The 18,365-nt window shown below is 45.4% G+C and overlaps 1 protein-coding gene and 1 long non-coding RNA gene across 3 annotated transcripts in view; both read left to right on the forward strand.

Moving 5' to 3' along the window:
- Positions 1 to 18,365, forward strand: part of LOC105920295 (inactive dipeptidyl peptidase 10) — a 136,075-nt gene that overhangs the window by 85,602 nt on the left and 32,108 nt on the right. For both annotated transcript variants that reach the window (XM_036132600.1, XM_036132601.1), the window contains exons 4-5: positions 9,055 to 9,149; positions 11,213 to 11,287. In XM_036132600.1, coding sequence (XP_035988493.1) covers positions 9,055 to 9,149; positions 11,213 to 11,287 — 170 coding nt within the window. The remainder of the gene's footprint in view (positions 1 to 9,054; positions 9,150 to 11,212; positions 11,288 to 18,365) is intronic.
- LOC118561009 lies at positions 13,412 to 14,354 on the forward strand. The gene is made up of 2 exons (XR_004929718.1): positions 13,412 to 13,524; positions 13,883 to 14,354. It is a non-coding gene; the product is annotated as an uncharacterized LOC118561009 (long non-coding RNA).

Genomic DNA, 18,365 nt, shown 5'->3' on the forward strand with positions numbered 1-18,365 from the left:
TCTTCTTCACCTTTAGACCAAAGCTGATCTGATTCTCACCTCAACATCCACAGACTGTCAGGCCTTGGGTTCATCTGTAAATATTTAAAACAATCTCTTGACAAATAAATTAAATGAACCATTTTTCCTCTTTTAATATCAGCTCTGGTGTTGGCCATAATGTACCAGAACCGGTTCCTGCCCAGAGGAACCCATCAGCAGAGCGTGTCGTCACCGAGGATTAAAACTGGTTGGTTGTCTCTGACCTTCCAGATCCCTAAAGCAGCTCGGAGCTCTGCTGAACGATCCAGACCCAATCACACGGGGTCCTTGGACATCATCCCAACAGGTTCCTGCAATGATTCAGACCGCCTCGTTAAATAAAGCTCCCTAATTAATTAAATCTCTCTATTGATGGAGCCTAAAAGGGTGGCGTTGCTGCGAAGGCGTGGAGTTAATCTGTGCCCTAATCTAATCAGAGGTGTTGCTCGTTTATTTGTCCGCGGGAGAGAAGGAGTCAGTCGGAGGCCCCGTGGGTCACAGGGGGCCGCTCTAATTTAGGGAGCGAGTCTGCTCTTATTTCATCAATCACAGCGTGCTGCTGGATTCAAAGCTACGGGCATCAGAGGACGGAGTCACTTTCTGCTGAGTCACTTTCACAGATCCAGGCGTTAAAGCTGCTGAAACCCCGAGGAAACGGGATTACGAAGCTAGATTTCCCTTCAATAAACCTCTCGTAAAAAGCAGAAACGCCCAGTTTGACACGGAAACAGTTTCTCCATTCTTTGTTTCAGACTTTCTGAAGATGAAGGATCATTTAATGGTGAACCAAGGCCTTCCATCCTTAAAACTCGTTAATGGGTCGTTAACAGGAAACAGTAATGACCGGGAGAAGGTCTGATTTCAGATCAGCGCTGGCTCCATCAGGCAGTAACTGCAGTGTCTGACGGTCAGTGAAAGCAGCGAGCAGAGATCCTGGATGTTTGACACATGTTGGGTTTAGCCTCAGGTTCTCCATCACGTACCTGGCATCGGTTCTGACCTGCAGTCGGATGCTCCGGTAACTGCCTGATGAAGTTAGCGCTCCTCTCTTGATGCCGTCTCTGGTCCACATGTTGACCAGAGTCGGTCCAAACTGGACTATATCTTCTGGGTCGGGACGCTCTGATCCAATGCCAGGTACTGGGATCTAAGGCATGTTTTAATTATCTCTTGTTAAGATGTAATCTGATGCTGCTGCTGTCTGTGGCTGGGCTGCATCTCCATGATGTCATACTGATGAAGCATCGCTTGATTTTACTGAACACAGCATGGATTCTATTCTAGACCTAAACTCTGCAAACTCCTGTTCTTAAGCGACTGGTTTTGGTGCCGGGACAATAAAGCGGGACGTCTTTTCTTCTAGGTGCTGAACTCAGTACTTTGCTGTTTTTCTCTGGCATCAGAGCCTGAAGCCTGCAGCCGGAGGAAGCCAGGGGAACAATGGAGGTGTCAGAGTGTAGAGAGGATAATTAGCTCCACTCAGCTATACGCTTTCACCTGTGGGTGAAACAAAGGAACAGATCCAGATTTAAACCGGGCCACGCTCTCTTCTTTATCTGGATGATCTGAGCAGAACCAGGTTAATGTGGCTTCACGCTAACTGTAAAAGCCGTTTAGAGTCAAATGTATGTCTGCAACATTAAATACACACAAGCCGGTGGGTCTGGCTGCAAAATAGTTCTTCTGAAATTATTAAACAGTTTTGTTGCAGATATTCCAGCTTTGAGGTGGGTAATTTATCTGGAGTGCCTTCAGATATTAACACTAAAAACTGAGAACAGCAGCTTGTGTGAAAGTCTTTGTGTTGCGCTGAAAGGCCGTAGGACAGCAAAGCCTCCGTGACTCTCACATCCTCACGCTGCAGCTCGTCTCAGCTCGTTATCGTCTGTAGCACTACTTACCGCTGTCTGTATTTATAACGCTGTTGCCAAGCAACTCTAAATAAGCTGGTGTGCCATTAATTTTATATCAGGTCGCAGCCTCGTTTGTCCCCAAAGATTCAACTTAACATGCTGGAGCAGACCTCCACCGGGGAGCGTGTTGCTGCATTTATCAGCAGATTTCATTTAAAAAGAGAATGTACCAACATCTGTCACATGTTCAGTTTTATTGCAGGTTGTCAAAATAATCAGTTTAATATGATCAATTCTGAAAAAACTGATTATTGAAAGCGTCAAAAACATTGTAAATTGGCCCGTTCAGATTACGCTACAAGCTAACGCTACAAGCTAATGCTACCAGCTAACACTACCAGCTAATGCTAGCAGCTAACGCTATGAGCTAATGTGATTAGCTAACGCCAAGGGACTGATGTTAGAGAATGATGTAAACGGGTCAGTAAAGCTCCTGGATCTGCAACAGTGAAGTAGTTAAACCTCATAGAAGACATAAGCTAACGCCATAGATTTAAATATTAGCTTCACCCTCACAGAGACGGGGTTCTGTTGCCCTGACATCCCCATTCCTCCGTTCTGCTGCGGTCCAGATCAAGGCAGCAAAGCGTTAATCAGCTAATAAATAGTCACTTAATTACTCCTTCATTTAACTAGAAAGCTATTGCAGGCTGATGCGGCTAATAATACCAGGTTCTGGTGGAGCCGGACTGAAGCAGGCGCACAGAACCAGGAAGGAACCAGCAGCAACTCATTCTGCTGCTGGAGTCGATCACTGAAGAAAATATGCAGCAAACTGAGCAGAATGGCAGAAATAAATCAGGATTTACACTTTTAAAAAGCTGTTCTGAATGCAGCAGATGTTAGCGTTGGTTTGAAATACAATTTATTTCAGTTTAGAATCAACTTTGATTTGTGCCTCAGTAGAAACATTTAAATGTATCAACAACAGATTAACAGACAAAGGAAAACAGTAAAACGCATCAGAAAGAGAGCTGGGAAGTTTAGCACTGTGAAAACCCTAATGGCATGTTTTTGTTTCTTTCATAGAGGAAAAGCCTTTAAAGCCAAAGGTTTATTTGTGAGGAGCGCAGAGAGCTTCCAGGGATCAGAGCTGCTGCTGCAGACTGAAAGCTGTCAGCCAGTGAAGCGATTCTCCGTCAGACTCGGTCCCTCGCAGCGCCACAGATCCTGCCCTGCAGCAGCTGCTGCTTTATTTACTGTCAGCTTCTGCAGGAGCAAATATCAGCGCTCCGTCTTTAACAAGCTGGCTTTGAGCTTGACCAGCTGCGACATTCACCGGGACCCTTCAGGGAGAGCAGGTGCAGCGTTCAGCTTTACAAACCTTGGATAAATAATTCACTTCTTGCATTGTGAGCAGACTCCTGTCAGCCTGATCCTGATCAGCGGAGGAAGAGTCTGCAGCTTCCATTTTGTTTCTGACCTGCTGCCCACGGCGCCGGCAGCAAGGTTAGCTAAAATCAGCGCTGATTGCTGCTCATGCTGCCGTTACTCAGGAAGCATTACGCCGCGGTGAGGCCGCCACTGAGATGATAGAAGCTCTGAGGAGCGCTGAAGGTCACCCAGAACCAGCGGATGCTAGCTCAGCTGCTGGTTCCTACATTTAACCGTTTGACCCGCTCTGTTTCTGGGATTAGATGGTTACACAAGAAAAGACTGAAGTGTTTTAAAAAGCCAGAGCTGTGATTCTGCTCTGGATCTCCTCTGATCCAGGAGGTCTGGTACTGATCCACTGGTAGTGGTCCACATTAACCTCAGTACCCTCAGAGACAAGGAAGCAAACTGCTGATAAAACAGCTTTTATTCATTTAAAGCGTTCTGCTGCCACTAGAACTTGTTCTGCGATGGAGAAGCAGGATCTCCATCTGCTCTGGTGTTCCTCTGCTGCCTGGAGTCTGCTGGATGCTAAATGTCTTCCTGCCCCACAGCCATGGCGGTTCTGTGGGAAGCAGACTCACAGCCTAAATGTTTTCTCAGCAAAATGTTTTCCATCCATCCAGAAATGATTTCCTCAGCTGGGTTCATATCAGAGTGTGAGTGGAGGAACTCCAGCAGATCTTTGGTGTGAGTCTGCAGTCTGAGTGAAGCTGGAGGTGAAGCGACCCGCTGCAGCAGTCAGAGTCCAGATCCAGTCAGTCCTGCTTCCACATGTGCTGGAACCGTGCAGAGACGCAGTTTCTGTGTAAATGCTGCAAGCTTCTCTCAGCTGATGCATCACCGCGCTGCAGGAAACTCCACGGCTCTGCTCACACGCAGGAGCAGCAGAACCAGAACCAGAACCTCTTCCTGAACCTCCTGCTGGCAGCACAGGGCAGGAGTAACTAGTTACATTTACTCAGTTACAGTTACTTCAGTAACTTTTTAAACAAAATGTACTTTTAGGAGTAGTTTTACTGCGTATTAGTCATATTATTACTACTGTTACTGCAGTAAAATAGAGTAGAATCTACCTGCTGTGAGGAACTTCATGAACAAAGAACAAACTGACCGGACCAGCTGGTTCTGTCAGGGTGGAGGAGGTTCTGCTGACCGGACCTGCTGGTTCTGTCAGGGTGGAGGAGGTTCTGCTGACCGGACCTGCTGGTTCTGTCAGGGTGGAGGAGGTTCTGCTGACCGGACCAGTGATGACACGGATCCACTGGCAGAGAAGCCAGATGTTGTCTGGCTGTAAAGAATCTGATGGATGAGCGTCCACAAGCAGCAGGCGACAGTGGAGAGGAAAACTGAACCAAAACGAAACCAAAGGTGACCCAAAGAAAGTGCATTTTATTTATTGATCGTAACAAAGCTTAAATTTAGCCTCAGGGGCCATAATGAAATGGACCTGGGGGAAATAGAGAACTTCCTGAAGCTCTTCACTGGGTTTGGAGTTTCTGACGGCTTTAGAGAAGAAGCAAAGCCTGAAAACTGGTTTCTATGTGAGTCGGATCCACGGTGTTCTGCTTGCTGCAGAAAGCGGGCCGTACGTCTGACTCTAATTGCTTTGGAACAGAAATACTCTGACAGGAGTCCTCTGAACATTTCCTCAGTGTGAAACACACAAAGCCCATTAACGGCGTGCCGAGGTTCCTCTAGCAGCAGCAGTCGAGGCTGAGAGGCTGCTTCAGAACCGGGAGGGTCGGTTCCAGCCGCTGAGACGATGAAAACGTGCTTCAGCTGCAGGAAAATGTTAGCAGGTAAACAGGAAGATGGATCTAGATCCAATCTTCTTAAGCGGAAGCAGGATGACCTTTACTTCATATTAAGCGTCTGCGCCCTGAAAGGCGGCGCTGGAAGCTGCGGGCGGCGTCGGCGTGCACAGCGGCCATTTCTGCACGTCTGGCAGGGAGAAGAAAGTTAGCGTTTCATTATTCATGGAGCTACAGACGTGGAGCATTACTTATACATTAGAGTCTGTTCTTTTTTAGCTCTGAACGGTCCATTATTTAAAGAGACAAGTGCAGAGAGCCAAAGTAATGTTTTAAAGATCACTGCAGCCCGTTTCTTTTTATCAGCTTTAAATATTCATCTCTCTCCCACAGGGAGGAGCCAGGCTCTAACTCTGCAGGACATTAAAGGAAAATTGTGTTGATAATTTTAAAAATGACTTGAACTATTCTGTTCTGGGCTGTAAACGTTGGGATTTATTGTGTTTTCCCGCTTGTTTCTCAGACGTTGTCTAATAATTTCCATTCATGAAGCTCTGCATGAATCGTCTTTATGCTGCATGTGAGGAGCTGCAGTAAAAAGCCCACAATTATTCATACGCCTGGCACTTTGGTTCTGATTCTAAATGGGGCGGTAATCTCTGAGGAGCGCTCCAGAACCTCACTTTAACCTCCAGTCAGAGAAGCATGCCAGGGGTATGAATACTTCTGAGCTGGCCTACAGGCTGAGGTTAAAGTTTGGTCTAAATTCTGAGTCACTTTACCAGTGAGCAAGGCAGTTGCTGGGATCTCTGTGTGGCCCTCTGTCCCATTTATCGACACCGTCAGTGTTCTGGTTCTTTACAGTTCTGGTTCTTCAGAGTTCTGGTTCTTTAGGGTTCTGGTTCTTTAGAGTTCTGGTTCTTTAGAGTTCTGGTTCTTCAGAGTTCTGGTTCTTCAGAGTTCTGGTTCTTTAGAGTTCTGGTTCTTCAGAGTTCTGGGGTAATACAGCCAGTCTTTTTCCTTGTTTATGATTAACGACGAAACATGTCAGTTCAATTCAATTCAATTTTATTTATATAGCTCCAATTCATGAAACATGTCATCTCAAGGCACTTTACAAAGTCAAATCAATCATATTATACAGATTGGTCAAAGATTTCCTATATAAGAGAGAGCCACAGTGGACAGTCGTCTGCATTGTTGATGGCTTTGCAGCAATCCCTCATACTGAGCATGCATGAAGCGACAGTGGAGAGGAAAACTCCACTTTAACAGGGAGGAGAACCTCCAGCAGAACCAGAACCAGGCTCAGTGTGAACGCTCATCTGCCTCCACCCACTGGGGCTTAGAGAAGACAGAGCAGAGACACAGAAAGCACAGAAGCTCACATTGACCCAGGAGTACTTTCTATGTTAGAGAAGACAGAGCAGAGACACAGAAAGCTCAGAAGCTCACATTGACCCAGGAGTACTTTCTATGTTAGAGAAGACAGAGCAGAGACACAGAAAGCACAGAAGCTCACATTGACCCAGGAGTACTTTCTATGTTAGAGAAGACAGAGCAGAGACACAGAAAGCTCAGAAGCTCACATTGACCCAGGAGTACTTTCTATGTTAGAGAAGACAGAGCAGAGACACAGAAAGCTCAGAAGCTCACATTGACCCAGGAGTACTTTCTATGTTAGATGGTAATAGAGGTAAATTAGGTAAATTGTCTATTATTGGTTGTATTATTGTAATTTTACTGGGTGGTTATTATATCTATGGTTGCAAATACATTTTCAACTAACCACTCAACAAATAGGCAGTTGGTGTTTTATCGTATTTAACCATCAAGCACTGACTGATATGCCATAAATAAAGTGTCCTGAATGTCAGTAATAAATATCCAGTCTAGTGATTAAATGTTAACATGACTTGCCATACCGATAGTCATAATTACTGAGTAGAACGTGAATTTGTTCTAAAACAATGAGCGCAGCCTCTGGGTGTGGAACCTGTCCACCAGTGATTGGTGTGAGACAGTCGCTGCTGCAGAACCCCATAACGTTCAGTTATAGCGACTCCAGGAGCCGCTGCTCTACTTCCTGTTCTCACCTGTTATTATGAAGCGGCACCGCAGCCAGGTGACCGCTAACCTACCATCAAAGGTAACGGTACACAGAATTTTATTCTCACCATGCTTAGATGTCCCTCTGAGGCTCTGAGGCTCCTTCTCACCTCCTCTCTGCTTTGTGGGCCCACAGGAACCTGCTGCCGTTCCCTCGCTCCTCCTCAGTTCTGATGAGGAAGAACAAACTGGACTGTGGACCAAACCATGTTAGGAAGGGATATGGAGTTATTAGAGTCTCTGTTTTAATCTGGACCCGTTGGTATGAACAGATCTGGTGGTTCAGTTTATAAATGCTGCTGGTCTGTGGGCTCTGAGCATCATCAGCACCTTCCATCGGTGAGTCCAGACCCGCTGGTTCTGTAGACGGCCGGTTCTGTTTCTGGGAGCCAGATAAAACGCAGCTGAACTCAAACGGACTCCAGCTACGTGGATCGGTTCCCCTCCTCCACAGTTCTGCTGTTGGTCTCATAAACTTTTTATGAGTTTATTCTAAAACCGGTTGGTTCTGGTCGGCTGTTGTGACGGTTTGTCTACGCTTGGACCTAAACCAGATATTTTATTATGGTTCTGCTCCTCGCCGGCTGTTTGAGGCTAAATGGATCCGGCTCATGAGGGAAACCCAGACTGCTCCTCTTGGATCCATCTGGGGAGCGGTTCTGGTTCCATAAGGAGCAGCTGTCCTTGGCCAGACTTGGTCTCACCTTGGTTTTTATCTGCGGGTCTTGGTGTTGGGTTCCTGTCTCGGTGCCGGGTTCTGCAGTCGTGTCCTCGGATCAGATCCGGGTTGCAGCACGGATCAAAACGTTGTCTGGACCAGGCCGGTTCTGATCACACGAGGGTTGAGCCTGTCAACCAATGGGCTGTCGTTGAGCCATTATATCATCAACGCATCAATCGCATCGTCTCACGTCCCAGAATGCATCACCAGGACAGCGGCGCTGCAGCTCCAACCCGCTCCTGCTTTTCCTCCATCAGCGCATAAGTTACCGCGCCCAGTTTGTAAAGTTCTACAAAGTTCTGCCTGCTCCGCCCCGCTGAGCCCGTCTGCTTTGTAGTCCAGAACTGGAGCGGGTTCCCAGCAGCCTGCGGCGATCCAAGTGGGCGCCTGTTATCTGGCTGCCTTGGGAGGAGACACATGGCACATGAAAGGCGCCGCTAGAAAGGGACTGAGCCTGAAACCAAAGCTTTGGATCACCGATCAGGTTTACCTGGTTCTGGCATCCAATGACAGCGCCAGAACTCAAACAGAACTCAAAGGAGCCTTTACTGGCACCGGCCAACGAGTCCCGAGGAGAAGTTGGCGAAGCTAAAAGCCGAACTCAGAAAAATAGTTTATTGGAGTTTATTATAGAAAGTGGAATCGTCTGAAGATGAACCAGAAAGAGACTGTGGCACGAGGCGGAGGCGTTCCCTTCCTGCGCCTCCTTTTCATGGCACACTGGGCTGGTCAGATAAAATAATAATAATTATAATAATAATAATAATAAAGATCTCGGTTAATTGCTCTCTGCTGCCGTCCCCACAAAACCACTGCAGCCATCGTGGATGGATGGATGGATGAACAGATGGATGGATGGATGGATAAATGAATGGATGGATGGATGAAGAGTAAATCTTTACGCTTTAATTTCTGATGAGTTGGTCTGAAGGTGTTTCTGTGGAAACAGGTTCTTCTCAGCTCTGGTTCTGACCCGACCCAAACCAGTGAGTCCATCTGAACAGCACCACAGATAAATCTCACCTTAAACCCATAAATCAGAGCTGCTCAGACCTGATTTAAATCTCCTGTGTCCCGTCACGCTGCTAATGACACCGGGGCGGTTCTGACCCATCCTGGCGGGTTCTGGCAGCGTTTCTCATGCCCGTGTTTCTCTTTGCAGATTCTGAAGTCATCTACAGGAACAGCGACGGCCACGTCATCAAGTTCAACCTTCTGACCAACGAGACGGAGATCATCCTGACCAACACCACCTTTGTAAGTCCTCCTGCAGCATTAGGCCTCATTTCTTTATACGCTGAGTCACTGCTGAGTCACTAGTGAGTCACTGCTGAGTCACTGCAGAGTCACTGCTGAGTCACTGCTGACTGCTGAGTCACTGCTGATTCACCGCTTAGTCACTGCAGAGTCACTGCTGAGTCACTGCAGAGTCACTGCTGAGTCATTGCTGAGTCACTGCAGAGTCACTGCTGAGTCACTGCTAACTGCTGAGTCATTGCTGAGTCACTGCTGAGTCACTGCTGAGTCACTACTGAGTCACAGCTAACTGCTGAGTCACTGCTGAGTCACTGCAGAGTCACTGCTGAGTCATTGCAGAGTCACTGCAGAGTCACTGCTGAGTCATTGCAGAGTCACTGCTAAATCACTGCTGAGTCACTGCTGAGTCACAGCTAACTGCTGAGTCACTGCTGAGTCACTGCTGAGTCACTGCTGACTGCTGAGTCACTGCTGATTCACCGCTTAGTCACTGCAGAGTCACTGCTGAGTCACTGCAGAGTCACTGCTGAGTCATTGCTGAGTCACTGCAGAGTCACCGCTGAGTCACTGCTAACTGCTGAGTCATTGCTGAGTCACTGCAGAGTCACTGCTGAGTCACTACTGAGTCACAGCTAACTGCTGAGTCACTGCTGAGTCACTGCTGAGTCACTGCAGAGTCACTGCTGAGTCATTGCAGAGTCACTGCAGAGTCACTGCTGAGTCATTGCAGAGTCACTGCTAAATCACTGCTGAGTCACTGCTGAGTCACAGCTAACTGCTGAGTCACTGCTGAGTCACTGCTGAGTCACAACTGAGTCACTGCTGAGTCATTGCAGAGTCACTGCAGAGTCACTGCTGACTGCTGAGTCATTGCAGAGTCACTGCTAAATCATTGCTGAGTCACTTCAGAGTCACTGCAGAGTCACTGCTAAATCATTGCTGAGTCACTACTGAGTCACTGCTAAATGCTGAGTCACCGCTGACTGCAGAGTCACTGTACAGTCACTGCTCAGGGGAGGCAGATCATCCTCTATTACCATCTAACATAGAAAGTACTCCTGGGTCAATGTGAGCTTCTGAGCTTTCTGTGTCTCTGCTCTGTCTTCTCTAACATAGAAAGTACTCCTGGGTCAATGTGAGCTTCTGTGCTTTCTGTGTCTCTGCTCTGTCTTCTCTAACATAGAAAGTACTCCTGGGTCAATGTGAGCTTCTGAGCTTTCTGTGTCTCTGCTCTGTCTTCTCTAACATAGAAAGTACTCCTGGGTCAATGTGAGCTTCTGTGCTTTCTGTGTCTCTGCTCTGTCTTCTCTAACATAGAAAGTACTCCTGGGTCAATGTGAGCTTCTGAGCTTTCTGTGTCTCTGCTCTGTCTTCTCTACCATAGAAAGTACTCCTGGGTCAATGTGAGCTTCTGTGCTTTCTGTGTCTCTGCTCTGTCTTCTCTAACATAGAAAGTACTCCTGGGTCAATGTGAGCTTCTGTGCTTTCTGTGTCTCTGCTCTGTCTTCTCTAAGCCCCAGTGGGTGGAGGCAGATGAGCGTTCACACTGAGCCTGGTTCTGGTTCTGCTGGAGGTTCTCCTCCCTGTTAAAGGGGAGTTTTCCTCTCCACTGTCGCTTCATGCATGCTCAGTATGAGTGATTATTGCAAAGCCATCAACAATGCAGACGACTGTCCACTGTGGCTCTACGCTCTTTCAGGAGGAGTGAATGCTGCTTGGAGAGACTTGATGAACTCCAAAATCAGACCCCCCCCCCCCCCCCCCCCCCCCCCCCAGCCCCCCCCCCCCCCCCCCCCCGCTGTCCCTGATGATCACGGCTTCTTTGCTGAAGGAGACAGAAGCAGAAGAACTCTTGTAATAAATCTTTGACCTTTAGAAATCAGGTGTTATTTCCTGGGTGAACGGTGGAAATGCCACGGTGTGGCGAGGAGACACTTCATCTAAAGTTAGATTAATAATAATTAAGACCTGCAGTCAGCTGCGAGGGTTTTACCCAGAACACCCTGCAGCTGTCTCACCTCTGCTACTGAGTTCCTCCTGTAATAACTGTTGTTTCCCTCCAGGTGAACTTCAACGTGGCCAAGTACTCGGTGTCTCCTGATCTGAAATATGTGCTCTTCGCCTACGATGTCAAACAGGTGAGTCACCTGCAGGTATCTTCTGATGATGACGAGCAGCGCTGTAACCTTCATCCACAGCTACACCTTCATCTCCTGCTCTCCATTCAGGGTTTATTTAGTCAGTCTGAGAAGAAACCTCACATTTAAATTCTTTGATTTTATTACATTTGGTTTATAAAATAAAATGTTTTCACCTTCAGGCATAAACATAAACTCATCAAATTGAGAGAATAATTATTTACCTGTTTAAATCTGAGAACTGACCCTGAAATTAGAGTTTTTCAGCGTTCTGTAAACAATAAAGCATTTTACACCAGAAGAAATAAAAGTTCCTCCTCTGACTTTTCTATCAGCATGAATGGTCCATCCGCTCCTCTTCATCTTCATCTCTGTCTCTCAGCCGTCGACACGGCAGCTTGGCATGATGGAAGCAGAAAAACTTTAATAAACGGTTTTATTTCTGGGTCGGCTTGGTTCTGGTTAACCAACCCAGAAATAAAAGCGTTCACTATAAACTGGTAATGTACATCAGTGGAGCAGTTCCTCTCATCACCACCAGGGGTAGTTGGAACGGGACCTGAAGGTCCAGCAGACGGGTTCTGGATCAGGGTTAACGTCCAGGATGGAGGAACCTGGGTGACCACAGGTGGAGCTAGGGCAGAGCGGCCTGGAAGTGATGTTCTGCTGACCTCCAGCTTTTAAAATGCAGCTTATCAGGCCAGCTGTGTCCAGCTGTGTCCAGCTGTGTCCAGCTGTGGCGCTCAGAGACGTTTTACTGCTTTCTGAGACGCAGCTGACCAGTCACAGGTCAGGCTGCACGTCGTTTCTCTGACACGTTTTATTGTAACCAGAGAAATCCTCGTGAACCAGTATGTTCCGTCTCACAGGCCTCCAGCAGATGATTAGCATTCCTGCGTGGTCCACCTGAGACCAGCAGGTCACGTTCATTCACCCAATTACCAGCTTTCCGTCAGGACAGAGGAGATGCAGAGATATGCAGATCAGACCCTCCACTGTGGAGGGGATCAACTGTGGGGATTAGTGACACGGCCATTAATCACGGCTCATTTGCATGTTCAGTATGAGGGTTAGGAATAAAACAGCATAAAGAGCCACGTTCAGCTTTAGCACAAGGTTACTCTGCTGCGCTTCTGATCAGAGGCTGCATGGGGTCTCTAGATAATCCTTTACAGATCTTCTAGATTTAAGATCTGGACAAAAAGACAAACAGTCATTTAGAAAATGTCAATTAATCAGATTTTCATAGTTTCTTCCTAAAATTAGTGCAGATTCACCTGCTTTGAGATTTCGCTGCTTTAAATGATTAAAAAGGCTGAAAACCTCAGTCTGGTGAATACTGAATTTCAGCTGAACATTTGATTTTTATTATGGATAATTTAATTAATTTGGACGCATGATTAAAGGACAAACAGCAGTTTTCGGTTTAACTGACTCCTGCGTACCTGTTTACTTCCTCTGTGATCCATGAGGGGGCGCTGCAGCATCCAAGGCAAGGCAAGGCAGCATCCGCCACGCTGACCTCCATCAGCCATGAAACCAAAGCCCAGGAAAACCAGGAAAACCTGATTCTCCTGCAGACTCTCTGGTTCCTGCTGGAAGCAGACAGGAAGTTTGGCCTGTTGGCACTTTAATCACCATCTGGAAAATTCTATTTATTGTGTTTTTTATTTATTTCACGGTTATAGCGCCATCATCATGTGTTATAGTTAATGCGTTAAACTGTTGGCGTAGCAGAGCACTGCGTCTTTACCCGTCTGATCCAAGCAGAGCATCGCTCTTCATCTGCCTCTGTGGCCTGAATACATAATATAGAATAAAATATGTGTTCATAAAACAACGTTTGTGTAGCTGATGACATTAGAGGACCTGAAGAGTGAGCCATGAATAAAATAAGTCCATAAGGAGGAAGAGGGAGAACCTGATTAAAAGCAGTCATGAGTATTAAACTACGGCCTGGATGAGAGACTTAGAGCTTTATTAGGATCCTCCGTTATGAAGGAGGGATTATTTCTCCATTTAACCGCTTGTTGCTGCAGAACCACGTGGCAGCAGAGAGCCGGTGGGCTGTAGCCGTACAAACAGCAAACCACAGAAGAAGAAGTCCGTTTAGAGAAGCAACCATAGATATCCATAATAAAGGCTAGATGTCTTACGGCGGAGTCTCAAACGTCATCACCGGCGGCCATCTTGCCTCAGGCAAGCTTTCTGGCGTGCTCTGGGGTACCTAATGTAAGGTGAGTGATCAGCACGAACACAAATACTCTTATCTCATTTAATTCTTGACGGATTTACAAACAGTTTGGTTTCTTACAAACGTTATGAACGTGGCTATAATTCTTGACGCTTGAACATGTCGAAATTGCAGATTTTCTTGTCGAAAAATGACTTAATCGTGCAGCATAGTTGTGCATCACGGCTACTTGCGCAAGTTATCAAGGCTGAGACCACTGGTTAATTATATAGGTTTTACTGACACCAATAACGATTGTATGATAATTAATCTTTGGCATAAATTACAATCTTTGTGGATGTGGTTGTAGTTATTAAATTATTAATTATTAAATTATTTTAATATACCAACTCTTATTTCAGGATTTGTTGTGCGACGGGCTCTGAAAAAGCTGTCTTGTGATGTCTGCCGTGCCAGCTTGCTAACAGATGCTGCATCTGCCATCAAGGACCAGAGCTACCACCTGCTGAAGTTAAAAAAACAATGGAAATCTGGTGATTCCATCAGAAGGCACAGTGATGGTAGTCAGGGCAGCAGAGTGGGTCATTCGTCAGACCTCATGTACCAGACGATCACAGCCCATCAAAGTGCTAGAGGTCGTGTACATTGTACGGAAGAGGACAGGGTCAGAGGATGTGTTTGTGCTCAGAGAGCACATCGGAGAAACACAGTATGGCATAGACAGCCACCACCATACGCTGTTAACATTGGTTGTGTCCTTGTTTTTTAAGTTAAGGCTGCACCACATTGCCAAAATAACTAACCTTAGCTTACAGAGCAACAACATGCGACAGAAGCTCAATAAAACCGTCCTTTTCAAAGGGCATTAGCCAAGCTATGTTTTTTGGGTCATTTTTTTAAATCTCTGTCTTCCATGTGTATACCATCACAGTATACCATGTGTATACCATCACAGGTGGGGATTTCAACATGCTACATCTATATATACTTGTGAAGGGGACTATTGTACCAATTTTAATAGCAAATAAATGTCACTTTTATAATGGTTTAAAAATAGGAACTTTTGTGTAATTACCCCTGATATATAATCCAAATAGTCTACATGAAACTTCTAAGTGTTACCTTTAATTTGAAACCTGGATTATGCTTCTACACCAAGAGGTTGCCACACAATAAGCCTTTTTTGTCAGTATTTCATATTTTATTATAACAGTAATATTCATATTATAAAAGTATGTTTTATTTTATTTTATTTATTTATTTATTTGGCAGGGACAGTACAATTAAACATTGCAACCAAACAGGTGGCCGATGTCCAAGTACATAAGGCTTGTAGCCATGGGCTAATTTGCAGCCTTCGTCCCTGGTTAGGCTTTTAAAAGGTGTAAACATTACGGGGGAGGGAGGTTAGTAAAAACACACAAATACATAAAAAACAAGAAAAGTTAAAAGAAACAATACAGTACAAGCCAGTTTAGTGTTCACACTTTTGATTGTCTTTGAACCATTTTTTCAATCTTGTGCAGAATAGTCGAACATCAGTCTGTGACTTAAGCTCCAGAGGCAAAGAGTTCCATAAATGTGATGCTTTCACTGAGAAGGCGGACTGACCCATAGATGTCCGACATCTTTTAATCCTGTATGTAAATATACATAAATTAGGACTGTGTAATTATTTATCTTACCCAAATAAAAGTGTTATATATATATATAAAAGTGTATATATATATATATATATATATATATATATATATATATATATATATATATGTGTGTGTGTGTGTGTGTATAAACATAAATACCTTGTGCATGTGTATATTTATTGCACCTGTATGTTCTATTCAGTTCTTTTCATATGAAATTCCATGGTTATAATTATTCATAAGTGTGCAGTGTCATAACTACATGTCTGACTTTTGTTTAACAAACCAAACAGTTTGAGAATCGTTAGACAATTGAGGAAGTTACGGTTATTTAAGTACATGCGCCATTGAAACACAATGTTACGAATGAGCGAGCTGCCTGTGGCAAGATGGCCGCCACGTGCGGACGTCGACCCCCATTGGCCAGCAGCGCGGACGAGACATCTAGCCTTTATTATGGATATCTATGGAAGCAACAACGTGACCACCGAGGCGCCCAGCTGGTCCAACATGGCCGCTCTTAGACGCTGGAACCAGCAGGTCAGCAGGTTCTGCTGCCTGGTTCTGGTTCTGGTTCTGGTTCTGCTGCCTGGTTCTGGTTCTGATGTGTGCGGCGCTGTCATCGCTCCTCCCACTGTGAACATGCTGGTAGCTCTGCAGGCTGCAGACGTGCACAGCAGGGTTCCTTTGATGAAAACCCGCCCAGCATCCTGCAGGAACCAACATCTCACCTCATTCTGACTCTTAACGAGGAACAAGGTTCCCTCTGCTAGTTCTGCTAGTTCACACCAGCGCCGCGTATCTTTAATATCATTAATATCATTAATATAATTTATATAATTTATATAATTTATATAATTAATAATAAGCCTAAAATAACCGTGGCTCACACAACCAGAACCAACGTCAGCAAGTCTGCAAACAATCAATAAGCTTTAAATGAGGCTCCATCCATCCATCATCCATCATCCATCCATCTGTTCATCCATCTATCAATCCATCCGTCCATCAATCCATCCGTCCATCCATCCATCCATCCATCCATCCATCTGTTCATCCATCTGTTCATCCATCCATCCATCCATCATCCATCCATCCATCCATCCATCCATCCATCCATCATCCATCCATCCATCCATCCATCCATCTGTTCATCCATCCATCAATCCATCCATCCCTCCATCCATCCATCATCCATCCATCTGTTCATCCATCCATCCATCATCCATCCATCCATCCATCCATCCATCCATCCATCCATCATCCATCCATCTGTTCATCCATCTATCAATCCATCCGTCCATCCATCCATCCATCCATCCATCCATTCCTCCATCTTTTTCTGTTATCTGTTCTCTTTTGGCTCCACTTGTTTTTCGCTCCAGAAATAAATGAAGCTGTTTTTCTGGAAATGAGCAAAGAGGCAACGTGAAACATGAATCATGAATCATGCTTCCAGCCAAGCTTTAGCTCCAGGATTCTGTTTGCCCAATGAATTAGTTTGGAGTGGAAGATTTAAGCGTGTTAAACAGAAATAGAACAGATAGATAGTAAACAGTTTTTCTCAAAGCTGTAATATCGCTCAGCCGCCAATAATCCTTACTGGGTAGAAACAGCATCCAGCGACAGGTTTGACTTCAGGATCAAGTGATGAAGCAGATCCACTGCTTACAGCCTGAGAGATCCACCGTAGTAGAGAACAGGGAGGAGTCTCAGCGTCCGCCATGTTTAACAGAACATTATCTGACAACTACAACTTCCTTCTGACAGCAAAACATTTAAACATTTTAAAAGCAACACTAATCTGAGGAATAGCATAGCAGTAAATGCTAAAGGGCTTGTTAAGCGCTTTACTCACAGAGGCGGCCATCTGAGGCGCCACCGGACCCTCTGACCACCACCAGCAGGCAGTGACAGAACCGGGCTGGATCAGAACCAGAACCAGATATACTTTAATGTTCCCATTTGTTCCGTACGGCACCAACAGAAAACTTTGCATGTTTCAAGCTGTCAGCGCAGAACGTGAAAAGCTATTTTCCTCTGACTCTGCCTGCACAGCACACAGGATAATAAGCCGTGTTAAAACAATCACAACTTTCCATTTCATTATATAGATGAGTTCATATTCAGCGCCCCACCTGGAGGAACAATTGCTGATAATAAAAAACTGATGAGCTGAATGGAAGAGAGGGAGGAAACAACAGGGCGCCTCTGCTGTTTCACACACAAAAGCCAAATGTTCCAGATACTGAAGGTTCTGGTGGAAAACAGCAGCGGCGGCACATTAAAGCCGTGAACACGTCAGGATCCTCCAATAAAACGGCAGGAGGAGAAGCTGGAAGGCCCAAAATATCAGCAGACAGACTCAGACAGTTTCCTCCTGTCCTCCAACATGTCTTATGATCTTTGATGCGTTTTTATTATGTCATATGTGGACTTTGAGTCTGTTAAATAAATAAATTAGTAACAAGAATACAGTAAGCAGATAAATAACAGAACAGATATTAAACTAAAAGCATGCATTAGATAAATATCTGCGTAACAGCACTGCTGAAAGAATAAACATGTACTCTAAAAATACCAGGATATATATAATTACCATAAATGCAGAACAGAGAACTAAATGATGATAATCTGAGGATCATAAATAATCACACCCCTCAGGATCCACACAGCTTCTGCTTGCCTTAATGGTTATAAAGAGATTTATTCTGTCCATCCTGAGGAAGAAAGTCCAAATAAACATGGCGTTCCATCCATCAGCGGGTTGGGAACCTCTGGCCGGCGCTGATCTGGACACGGTTCTATGATATGGTTCTGCATCATGGAACCCGCAGTGTGACCCTCACCAGGTTCTGGTAGAGCGTTTCTGGGTCTGCAGACCTTCACTCACTGTTGGGCGCTACAGTAACTGCCTGCTTCCACCTTCACTCAGGATGCCACTCAGATCCAAACCCTCAACCTCATCAGAGGTCTGCCTGCATGGCGGCTGAACCCAAACAGAACCGGCTGGGTTGGTACCGGTGCCTGTCTGACTGCATAAGACCGCATCCAGACATGAGAAGGTCAGATATTAGGAACCACTAGTCAGCATCAGATCATTTATCAACAAACATCAGGATAAAAATCTGGATTTAAGATCAAACAATGATCAGATTAATCAGGTTTGAAACCCAAAAACGCTCCTTATCAATTAGCGCTTTAATTAATTTGATTTCTGCTCTAATGCAGACACTGAGGC

Source organism: Fundulus heteroclitus, unplaced genomic scaffold, assembly GCF_011125445.2.
Source record: "Fundulus heteroclitus isolate FHET01 unplaced genomic scaffold, MU-UCD_Fhet_4.1 scaffold_53, whole genome shotgun sequence".
Taxonomy (NCBI): Eukaryota; Metazoa; Chordata; class Actinopteri; order Cyprinodontiformes; family Fundulidae; genus Fundulus; species Fundulus heteroclitus.